Below are 12714 nucleotides of genomic sequence, written 5' to 3'. Positions count from 1 at the left end.
ATTAGAGCACAGCAGTCGCAGCAGCAGCAGCTTCATGCTGACTGATGGTACACTGGTGAGCTTCTCACAGTCCAGAATTAATGGACCTGCTTGTCTAGGTTATGCTGTGAGAATGTTTGTTTTCATATGAAGGCTTTATAATGCATGTATATTAGTGTATTAGACCATAGGAAAGTTATTTATACATGGAAATATTTTGTGAGCTATACCTCTATTATTCATGTGAAGATATTTGTACTGTGTTTTTTATTTTTATTATTGATTCACATCAGCCATTTTTATGGTACTTTGTGTTTTATTATCATATTTACAATGCTAAATAAAGTGTTTCCACTTAGGAGAAAGTTATTCAAATATACAACACTGAACTCTGTGTGGCCCTGATGGGCAGTGAATTATTCAAGCCAGTTCATCTGATTGTCTGTGAGCTGAATGTTTGCAGAAGAAAGAAGATGAAAGCTTGGCACTATGCCACACAACAGGTGTAGACTTGTCTGTGGGGAATCTGAAGACCGTGGGCCAAGGCGTAGCTCAGCAAGAGATGGATTAAAATCAAAAACACACATTTATGCCAAGGCATACTGCACTTTCCTCCAGAAAAAAAAAAAAAGCTAATTTTAATTAGAAAACCAAAACTAGTGTTGTTTAAATAAAACATCGTCTTAAATGGGAAATTTTAAATGATAAATGTGACGATTCAATGTACAGTATGGATGGGTCTTAATACTCTTTGGATAAGTTTCTGTCGAGACTTGGAACATGGTATGATGTTAGGTACCTGATACCTGTTAGGAAATGGGTCCGTTGTAGCTCAGATGATCATGGGGTTATTGTGAGTGTTAGAGTTCTCTTTGGACAAAAAGTCTGGTTAGGGTTTCTGCTCTCTGTCAATCTGCCCACCTCAGTCGCAGTTTAGCCAAGTAACGTGAGTGAGAGCTGTTGTTGAGGAAAGAATTGAGGGAGATGGATATCATGCTTACCGCTATTAAACAAAGAAAAAAACAAGTGGACTCACCAAATCTGGATTGTCATGGAAGAACAATGCTATGGCCAAGTATTACAGAGGATACATTTGAGAACAATCCTAAATGCATATATAGATATACACAAATTCACTGCTGGCTCTTCACTTTAAGGGAAAAAGATCATCAGAAAAGGCAATAACAATTAGACAAAGGTATGAAACTTACTCCCATAACCTTTAATCACACAGCCACCTTCCCACTTGTATAGATTGTATTCTACGATTATCACATTTTTTTTTTTTTAGCACAAACACGGAAGCAAACATACTGACAGTTTATCTCATGAGTTCTGCCTTATTGCTGTGAAAATGTCCTCATTAACCCAGCTCTGTTCCCCTTTGGTTAATCACACATACCAAATAATAGGTAGTTAAGCTTTGCATCAACGTGTGCTTACACATAACAACATGGTAATGACGAATCAGATGAAAAAGTTACAGCGACAATATAAGCTGCATGCTTATCATTTTTTATTTACCAAACAAGAAGAAAAGTTTCATGTCCTTCATCAGATTGCAGTTCTTTACTGCTCACAAGCTGTCTCCAGTGAAGAAAAACAACCTCAATATTTACTTTTGTTTTGTCTTTTTCTTTCATTTCATATATTTACTGTATACAAGACAATACAATTTATTTCTGGGAGTGGGTGGTGGTAAAGACAGTGTTTGCAATTGCAATGTTGCCAGGAGCTTTTGACACTGTTGTAATTACTGTCCTTTTCAGAAATGTCTACTTATCTTATCTATCTTTGTTTGTGTCGATGACACCCAAAGAAAAATGGCTCCAATATTATTTTTCCTCCTTTCTCAGTTCTGCCTTTCCCCTCTGTCCTCCTTAATCTATCTTCATTGATGCTGAGCTTTTCCTCTCCGAGATCATGATTTCCGTATTTCCTCAAAAACAAGCCTGGACCTTTATTTACTTGAACAGCTTAGGGTACCAGACTTCTATTAGAAGCAGCCATTTATTTCTCATTGTGATCAGTATAACTTTTCATATATCTCTACAATGCCTTATTCTAAGTTTTTTAAACAAAATCTGAAACGATTAACTTTTCATCATTTCGAAATATGTGCAGATTCATATGCAAGTAAACTGGAAGTCCATTCATTTCTATATGGATCTCCATAATCAGCTCACGTCCACGAATTAGATAGAAACATAATCTTAACAAAGCTTTTATTGTGAAATATGTGCATCCATTCGTTCTGTTCAACAGCTTACCGTACTGATCTAAAGTGGTTTAAAATGAAGAAATCAAACAGTGACTTTGACAAATGCTTAATCTAGTACAGGAATATGTTTTTTTTTTGTTTTATATAATTTTCTTCTTTCCTCTCTATACCTTCTTGACCCAGCCCTGGCTTTTAACTGAATTCCAGTTTTTATTTAATAGAATACGGTCTGCAGCGTCTTTTGCGTTTTGTATTTCTCTTGCTCTCCCTCCTTTTCTTGCATTTCATTGATGTTGTCACACTGAAGCACTACAGGATAACATAAGAAAGCATGAGTGGAGTTGAGTCTATCTTTAATTGTAGACTGTCTGTGATGAAAATTAAATCACACTCAAGAATTAATGCCCAGGGATAAGGTCAGGCTCCTGGTTCAAGATCAGCTATTCACATAGCTATTGAATCTGCAGCACTCCAGTCTGAACTACATTTGATTTAATGATGTGTGTGTGTGTGTGTATTTTCCGTATGTATGTGCATAGTGTTTATGCAAAGTTAATACAACGTGATTTACAAATGTTTATCAGTTCCGCCTAAATCTATGACAGCCCCTTGTACTGCCTTGGAAACTGTTGCATTTAATTAATATATTTTGTTTGTTTTTATTCTTTTCCCTTTCTTCCAGATTGCCATCTGCCCTTATAACCATGGAACCCATTCCTGCGTAAATCTTTACATTCCGTAAAGTTTGGGTGAAGAGTGGGTTTATGCAAAAAAAAAGAAAATGAACTCAACGTATGCTCCAGCTAACTCCAGAAAGCTTTGACTGTCAACTCTTCTGCCATTCCCTTTAGTTCCCCTTCTGCTCACACTCCCCTTAAAGATCATAATCTCCCCCCAAGCTTTTGGCTGAAGCTCAAATTTCCTGGAAATTGCACAGAAATCTGGATTCTTAAAACGGACATTCGATTTTGGTTAAGGATAGACATAGAAACTTTTCAGGAAACTCCTGTGTTAAAATTATTATAGTCTTTTTTACTCTCCTGCTATTCCACAGTCCCAGAGGCACCAACTGATGGAGAGAAGAAGAAGAGAGTCAGGATAAGGACAAGAATTAGAGCATTAGAGAGCAGAAGGAAAACTGCTCATTGGCAGGAAAAGTTGGAAAAGGATTCTTGTGAGGATTGTTTTACAAGTGATTTTTATTTCCCAATTCAGTTGTTTTAAAGTAATTCTTATTTCATTTTTTCACTCTTTTTAACTTTGATTCAGAGTGCAGCTAGGCCTTAGCTCTGTGGACCATTAGACCTTCAAGGCATCAAATAGAGAAGGGGAAACTGAAACTTTTAGCATGACAAGAGGGTTAAGATTTCTGTGCTGGCCCATGTGGTCTCTGGCCTTTTTCAGCATGCTCACGACAGTGAAGATGTTGGAATTTGGTGGGGCGCCAGGCCAGTATGCACGCTACGGGCGCTGGGAAGCTGGATCAGTGGGTGAGCTAAGCTTCAGTCTCAAGACCAATGTCAGCCAAGCATTGGTACTCTACCTGGATGATGGTGGGAACTGTGACTTCTTGGAATTGTTGATTGCTGGTGGGCGCTTTCAGTTACGCTTTGCCATTCACTGTGCTGAGCCAGCCACTCTGCACATGGAGACTCGGATGAATGATGACCGCTGGCACATGGTCTTGCTCACCCGCAACTTTCGCGAGACCTTGCTCATGGTGGATGGGGAGACAAAAGTGGCCGAGGTTAAGTCAAAGAGGAAGGAAATGGCGGTGGTTAGTGACCTGTTTGTGGGTGGAATCCCGCCAGATGTGCGTCTCTCTGCATTGACATCTAGCACAGCGAAGTATGAGCCACCCTTCCAGGGCCTGATCTCCAATCTGAAGGTGGGGGAGATTCCTCCTATTCTGGTAAATAGCCAGGGCATTGAGAGCGACCTGGAGTACCTCTGCACCAAACAAAACCCATGCTTCAATGGAGGGTTTTGTTCTATTCATTTTGGAGAGGTTCACTGTGACTGCACCCACACCCGCTTCAAGGGGAAGTACTGCAAGGAAGGTAGGGAACCAATGTATTGTACTTGCTCTAACTTGATTTTCTTGCGTTGTTCTTGCGCAGAAGTGGGTGGAAGAGTGTGCTCCTCTTAGGATCACATGGTTAATTAGTTGGCAAAAACATCTTACGGTTGAGATGACAGACTTATCCAGTACAATGAAGTGTCACGACCGCAAGATTTTGTGAACAGTTTTGTAGGTTATCTATGTCTGATATGTACAACTTAAATGAACCACTTACAGTGTTCAACAATTTGTCTCTTTGTCTAAATACAACCAGTGAAAACACATGAAAAGTAACAGACCAACATGACTTGTGCTGAAACAATAACCTTTATGAACATATATAGTTATTACGACAGAATACAATGCATGAGCATTTTCAACTCCTGTTTTGTCGTAAGTTATGTTTGCATATGCATATAGTAACAACTCCAATGAATGTCAAGTAGGCTTTGGCATGACATGGCTCTACCTTTCAAATATAAATGAATTTATAACATAGTTTGATTGGAGATGACAGTTTAAAACAGAATACATGTATAGATATTGCAGATTATCTAAAATTAAACAGAGCAGTCTACTTCCCAACTGTTTTTAAATCATTCACTCAATGAACTGAAATCAGTGTAGAATAATAAGTGCTGATTTTCATTTGGTACGATGCACCAGTAAATGATTTGCTGAATGCATAGAACATCCAGTAAAAAATATGCTCACGACCATGGTCTGATATTTGTGTTGCATGAACACAGATGCATGACATCGTGGTTAAGTTATTATCAATCTTAACCAAGTATAAGGGTTTGTTAAAACTTTAAATGTTTTTACTGGGTCACAGCAGATCAATACTGGGACATGTTCCAGAGTGCAAATGCATCACAGCACAGGGGCCTGAGAGCACCCACAGACAATTTCAGTTTCAGAAACATTGAGAATATATATCTCTGTGGCTGACATAGACATAAGATGGTATGTTTTTACTTTGGCGACTGGAATGCTGACATGGAGTTCAGAGATGCTCATTTCTTCTTTTGAGTCAGTTGGAAGGGCTGTGTTGTAGTAGTGTTTTATAGAAGGAAGACCAAACCAATCCCTCTTATGGCACACATGGAACTGTTTCAGTATTCTGTGATCAGAACCATTTTCTACAAGTTTATTTGCTTTACAGATTGAATTGCTCAACGTTTCTTTAAGAAGTGACCTAGGCAAGAGTTTTAGAATTTGCCCAGGTGTCACTTGGAATATGGCTGGATATATTAGAAAACCATATTTCACATTGAAACTTTTGAATATTTCGCATGCAAGATCACACATCGGTCTGCTCTCATACTCTCTGTTGTCTGTTTTTCTATGTATTTCATCTTCTCTTTTCAGTCTTTTGCTCTTTTTCTGTTATTCCTTTCCAAACCCATTGTTCTGGCAAACACCCTGTTCTCGCCTTCTTCTGCTCAGGGGTTGTCAGCTCATGTCAGACTCTGTTCTGTTTAAAAGCCCTGGCTCCCTCCTTCAATGACACATCCTATTTCCATATCTGTGGTTTTTCTTTGTTTCTGTCCCACAAAAATTCTCACACTCACCTCCTACCTTCTCCTTTCAGTCCTATCTAGGCTCTGCTTTTCTCTTAACATCACTCCATTTCTTTGCTCGTTCTGACTTTACTCCCTCACTCCACTTATCTCTTTCACCTTTACCCACTGTCAGCACTTCACAGTCCTACCTCTCCTCCTGCACTTATCTCCCACCTCTCTTTCTTTGATTTGAATCTGAGTCTCCCATCTCGCTTGTGAATCCTTATTCCATATGCAGCAATCAGAAATTGCTCTCTCCAGCTTGATCATTTGTACTCAAGGGACAAAAAAAAATGACAGATCCCTTTACCATTTAATATCACCATGGCCTATTACATTGCATTACTACTTTAAGAATAGTCTATAGACGCTGCAACTCTTTTATTGTCCCATGTGATTAGATGATTTGTAATTACAGTGTTCAAAAAGGTACGTAGCCATGTTGCCAGATGTTTTAAGTGTTGCATATTGTGGAACTCACGGATAAGCTTTGACGGGACTGAGCAAGAAAACAACCCAAACAAAGATGCCTTGCTAAATTGTTTTGTTGAAGTTTTGCTTTTGATGGACCTGAAAGTAATAAGTATGAAATCAGCATGTTGCCATGATTTCAATGGAACCCTTTATATATATTTTTTTTATTTATCTGTTTTTTTTTATGTAGAAAATTTAGAACTTCCTTTAACAGCTGGATGTAATGTTTACCTTTTGCGCTCACAAGACTCTAAACCAAAGTCTATGATTTCTAATTGATGGGTGATTGGTGCTTCGAGAGCCCTAGTACAGCACATAATATCCAACCCAGTATCACAGAAAAACGTGTAATAGCTACGTTGGTCCACAAGGGAAAATGTGGTATTGTCACAATTTGGCCCCCAAAATTGTGACAATACCACGTTTTATTTGGCCTATTCATTTACATTGCTTCGTAACCAGGTCACGTGACTATCAAATTTCCCTCAGCTAAAAAAGGAAAATGGCCGACTGTCAACCTTTTTTCTGTGAAAAACATAACATTTTAAGATAGCATCTGCATTTGTATGCATTTCGATGGCATTTCTAGCGAGAACTATGCATAATATTTTCAGAATCTTCGTTCAGAGAATGTAGACGATCTTTCGTTTAGTAGTTTCGCCGAAGATTTTGGTATCTCCTTGAAAAAACGTAAGCATATCACGTTTTCTACCGTTGTTAAGGTGGTTGCTATGGACGCTGCTATCTCAACGTCACCGACCAGCGCCGACATTCCCCGTAATTTCTGTTAAAAAAAAAAGAAGAAATAAATATATATGTATATATATATATATATATATACATATATATTTGTTTTTTTTTTTTGTTTTGTTTTTTTGTCTTTTTATATAGCCACACTATATCTGCGTGGTGCATGCGCCAATGGCTGAGGCACGGCAACCCAACCAGGACAATACAAAGGAATTTAGGCTGACGTGAAGGAACAACAATTCTATTGTGTGTAGTTACATATGACACAACAGAACTTCTGTTGTGTATGCATTCTAATATGCTTTACTCTGTTCATTTTACATTTTTTGGAATATGTATTCAATTCAATTCAATTCAATTCAATTCAATTATACTTTATTAATCCCCAAGGGGAAATTACAAATTTTGTATTCACAAAAAGCAAAAGGTAATTTTTTGATTATAGATAATAAAATAAGTATATCTATGCACCCTATTTGACTGTTATCAGTCTATTCAATAGACGTTATCAGCACACATCAGTCTTCTAAAAATCAGGTTGCCAGATCTCATCTTTTATGTTTAGTTTGCCTGATAGCTATTTAAGCAGTGTGGTTGTTGACCCAATAGAGGCGGACCGGTCACGTAATGCGTAAAAAAGGCAGGTACTAGCGAACCTGGCAACCACTCCGAGCTGTTTAAAGAGCTACTTACCACAAAAACATGACTCCTATTTATGTATGTATGTATGCAGACATAAACATACATAAAATAACATAGAAATAACATACGCACACACATATGTCTGTCTTTACAGAAGATGTATGGCGGGGCAGGGTAGGATAATTGAGGTGCTAAGAGGGCTACCGAAATGGATACAGATGCAGATGCTTTCTTAAAATGTTATGTTTTTCACAGAAAAAAGGTTGACAGTCGGCCATTTTCCTTTTTTAGCTGAGGGAAACTTGATAGTCACGTGATCTGGTTGCGAAGCAATGTAAATGAATAGGCCAAATAAAACGTGGTATTGTCACAATTTTGGGGGCCAAATTGTGACAATACCACATTTTCCCTTGTGGACCAATGTAGCTATTACACATTTTTCTGTGAGACTGGGTTGTAATATCACTGCTGGGCAGCTTCATAGGTCTGTCTTATGTTCACAGTTCCTTTCATTCTTAAAGCCCTGCCTCCCTCTCTGTCTCTGTACTTTGTGTCAGATTGCTGGCTACTTGCTGGAAGCAGATACTGCTGCCTGGCCCTTGGCTAAATTAAGAGCAGAATACCAATATAGTGCTACAGTGACTGCAGGAAACATTTGTCCTTTTGAAATTGAGAGAGGGGGGTAAGATAGAGTGGGAGAGAGGAGGTAAGGAGGAGAGAAACGCAAGATGGAAATTGGGGAGAAAGCGGTGGTAATGGTGAGCAATAGATTGAAGAGCGAGAATGACACAAACATATTCATTTGCTCGGTGTTAAATTATTTTCAGTGATGTTATTTGGTTTGAGGACCGTAAATTGGGTCATTATAGCTGATTGCCAGTACAGCTGTGTGTTTATTCCTTTCATCAAACACGCGGGTTGGAATGTTAAGGTTTTCTTTTGCTTACACTTTCAGTCGGTTTTAAGAACCTTCAGATGTCTGTACAAACAAATCTGTGTCTTGGTATGATAGCTTTGTGGCGATGAGTCCATGTCAAAGGGAAGCTTATTTTTAAAGCGCTGCTTCCCGCTCACTTCAGAGGAAGAGCCCCTCATTTCATGGGAAATGTAATGATGCGATGTGGAATATATTCATGTCTAGCTCAAGAAGATTCATGACATGCAAGTAAATCAATGCTTTTCTCTAAACCTCACAAGCAGAGTCATTGTTTATTTTCTCATGGGAAAGACCTGGGGGGGTATTCCTAGAAAGTAGCTAAAGAAAGCCAGGCTATAGCCGGTAAGCGTCGCTTGAACTAGCGCCATCTCCCAATTAAGCCTCAAGTCGTTCCCCGAAGCCATTCCAGCTGCATCTCGTTGAAGCTAATCCAAGCGAGGCTTACATAGCCTAGCTTAGTGCGAGTGCACGAGCAACGTAAGAAGCCCTGACGAGTGGATGGTGGAAAAACCGAGATCTGTGTGAAAATGAGAGCGAGAAGCGCTGTTATTTTTTCGGCAGCTGAACAAATAATGCTTATGGAGCTGTATGAGGATTTTAAAAGTGTCATCACCAGAAATGGTAATACAGCTGCGGTCAATAAAGCGAAGAAACGTCATGGCAAACAACTGCAGACAGACTAAACGCGTAAGTTCTGAAAGTTTCATACCATTGTCAATTGTTAGACATTTATTTTACTGTCCTCATGTATTTATGCTCTCCTCTTTGTGTTATAATTTGTTTACATAAAGCATGCTGAATTGTCTCTGTATGTGATGTACAGCACAAATATACTGGCCCTGCTCACTTTATTAATAACCCAATAATCGACACGCATCATCATACTTTGTGACTATATTATCGTGAGTGTGAGACCCACGTATTAATTTTTCACTGTTACATCTCAACAGGATCAATCTTAACAGCCAAAAGCGTACCTGTCAGCAAGTGAAGGTAAAGTACAGGAAAATATTTCAGAGTGGTAAGTAGCCTTTGAAGAAATATGTTTGTCCAATAAAGAGAGATATGGAAGAAACTGAAAATAAAAAAGATCAAGCCAGAGATCATGAAACTGGAGAGGGATGTTAGTATAAATTCAGATAAAGGAGAATTTGGTGTTGTGAACTGTATTTAATTCTGTTTTCTCTCCACAGCTTGAGAAACATGTAATAATAATTAAACAATTCAACTCAAACTTGTCATTATTGTACGGTTCATGCAACGTGTTAGAAATGTGTTTTTTACATTTATATTCACAGTGGGGTGCCATGACCTAACGTGTGGAAAGTTATAAATCATCTCTGTCCATTTAGCAAGCATTAAAGAGAAACAAATAAAATCATTTAAATTCATTTAAAAACAAGCAACAGTCTAGATAAATTAAAAGATAGCGTGCAGATTTCATGCATAGACACATGAGAACAGAAATGTTTTTAACCTGGATTTAAAAATGTCTCCATTTGGTGAAAGTTTAATCTCCACTGGCAGTTTGTTTCACTTGTTTGCAGCATAACAGCTAAATGCTGCTTCTCCATGTTTAGTCTGGACTCTGGACTGGACCAGCTGACCTGAGTCCTTGGATCTAAGAGCTCTGCTGGCTTCATATTCTCTGAACATGTCACAGATTGTAAACCATCAGCAGGCTTTCAAAATCTATTCTGTGACTGACTGGAAGCCAGTGTAAAGATTTTAAAGCTGCTGTGATGTGTTCAGATCTCTTAGTCCGGGTTAAAACTCCAGCAGCAGCGTTCTGGATGAGCTGCAGATGTTTAATGCTCCTTTTGGGGGACTCAACAAAGAAAAGACTTCAGCCTGAAAAGTTGTCCACAAGACAAAATGTATAAAATATGAAGTATACTATTAATTTAAGATGGCTCTGTCAGAAGTCAGCCATGGTGCCTGAGAAGTTTAAGCAATGAACCTGTATTTAATTTGGCCAAAGGTCATTTCTATCCGTGCCCTTGTTTTAGCATGTGCATGTGCATGCCCTTGTTCCTGGATCAGGATATGGCGTGAGGAGGTACGGCCAGCATGCATAGCCTCTGTCCCCAAGCAGGACACCATTGAACTCTCCTGCAGAATAAGAGAAATGTTGGATGGATATACATGTGTTAAGACTTTAGGCAATTTGATGCAATATGTGCCTTATATGGCTATCTATAATAAAGTATGACGAGCACTTTAAATTCCTTAAGATGACCTCTACACCTGACCTCTCATTACATTACCAAAATTCTGCCTATGCTACACCTTACTTCAAAAGTGCACTCCTTCGGGTAAGTAAAATTCTCGCGCCTTGTGCAAACCTCTGTGCCAGTGAGGATGCTCGGAACATCCTAGAATCATGAACTGATCCTGGCCATTTAGCCTCAATGTTGGAAATGAAATGACCTCCATCACAGATCATCTGTATGCTCGGAGGATAGGAGTCAATGATGAGGTTTCACTGGGCATAAATGCAACATTGCTCAGCATTACTCAAAAAGGGGTTGATGTGGTATTTTTCAAAATGAGAAATCCAGTTCAGAGTCTATGGACAATTATCCCCAAGTGTACCTGTACATTTAGGATATGGAAAAATGTTCGGTTTACATAGTCAGCCTCCACGGATCCAGCAAGGGCCTGGACAATGTGACAATGTTTAAATTAGTGGTGGGCATAGATTAATTTTTTTAATCTAGATTAATCTCACTGAAATCTTGAAATTATTCTAGATTAATCTAGATTAAAATGGCTCATTCAGGGGTCCGACAATCCGCGGGGTTCGCGGAAACAGACGTGTAAACTTTAGTTCCTATCCAAACAATAGTCGTTTAATCCTGAGACTGTTGCAATTGCCGTGTCGCGTGCTTCAATACAATAGTGTAGTAACCCCACGCATACCTTTCTCACTGCAATTAAGTTTTATTTCGGATTTATTTCGGATTTTATTTCGAATTTAGTTTCTTTTTCACAGCTGCCTCTGCTATTCCTGCTCTTCTCAGGTGTACCTAATGTAGTTTTACATCATTTGTAACGTGATGTATATCTTGTATAACAAATTGTAAATAACAAAACGTTCATTCGTGTCCCTGCCCTCACTTTCCTCATGTTCTTTTCCGCGGGGGTGCTGCACAGCCGCGGGGCCTTTAAGAATTTAACATTCTAAATGTGACGTCACGAGCTACCAAAGCTACCAAAGCAAATTCTCAAGCGAAGCTTCTCCAGCGAGGTCGCTCTTGGTGTACACGCAGCATTAGGGCAGACCAGCTTATTTACATGCATGGCTCCAGCAGTTTCTCTAGCTTCGCCAACTTCTCATATTCAGCACTTGTTGGGAGGGCCAGGTGGTGCTGCTGTTGAGATAGCGTTGTGTGCATTGCGTCTCTGTTGCGCCACACGCGCAGTATCCTCCCTGCGGCCACCATATTAGGAGCGCTGTCTGTTCCAACAGAGCAGATTTTGTCAACTATCCCCCACAGATTAGCGACCTCCATAAACTGCCTAGCACAGGCTTCTGCAAAGTGGCGTTCTTCTGTTTTAATCATACTTAACGGCAGACAAAGTACATCAGCCCACACCCGAGCTAAAATATCAAGGTAAAAGTCATCACAGTTTGCTTAGGCTACCTATTTTGACCCAGTTCCCAACCCAACTTTGAGAATAGATTAACGGCGATATTTTTTATATCGCCCGATAAGACTCTCAAATTATCGCAGCACGTTAACGCCGATAACGGCCCACCACTAGTTTAAATCCAGACTGAAAACAGTTCTATTTAGATGTGCATATGACACCTGAAAGTATTTTATCTGCACTCTTCACTTTTAAATTAATTAATTAATGTTTTTTTGTTTTTTGGAATGATTTTATTGCCTTCTTGTGATTTTATGTAGCTGTAAAGCACTTTGAATTGCCTTGTGTACGAATTGTGCTCTACAAATTGCCTTGGATGCGTACATGGGTACCGTACGTCTGTTCAAGTCTTAACTCAAAACCCATCCGTTTAACTTTGCTTACCTACAGTGATTGCTCCGTTCTGTGTATTTCTAATATGGTAAGATGT

General features: G+C 39.1%; 1 protein-coding gene across 8 annotated transcripts in view; it reads left to right on the top strand.

The window, feature by feature from the left end:
* The window catches only part of nrxn2b (neurexin 2b), a 694839-nt gene that overhangs the window by 78529 nt on the left and 603596 nt on the right, over positions 1–12714 (top strand). For all 8 annotated transcript variants that reach the window (XM_075451532.1, XM_075451531.1, XM_075451530.1 and 5 more), the window contains exon 2: positions 2883–4260. In XM_075451532.1, the coding sequence (XP_075307647.1) occupies positions 3549–4260 (712 nt within the window). In that variant the 5' untranslated portion in view covers positions 2883–3548. The remainder of the gene's footprint in view (positions 1–2882; positions 4261–12714) is intronic.

Source organism: Odontesthes bonariensis, chromosome 19 (assembly GCF_027942865.1).
Source record: "Odontesthes bonariensis isolate fOdoBon6 chromosome 19, fOdoBon6.hap1, whole genome shotgun sequence".
In the NCBI taxonomy this organism is placed as follows: Eukaryota; Metazoa; Chordata; class Actinopteri; order Atheriniformes; family Atherinopsidae; genus Odontesthes; species Odontesthes bonariensis.
Note: the sequence above shows the minus strand (reverse complement) of the source record. Positions and strands in the feature narration are given on the sequence as shown.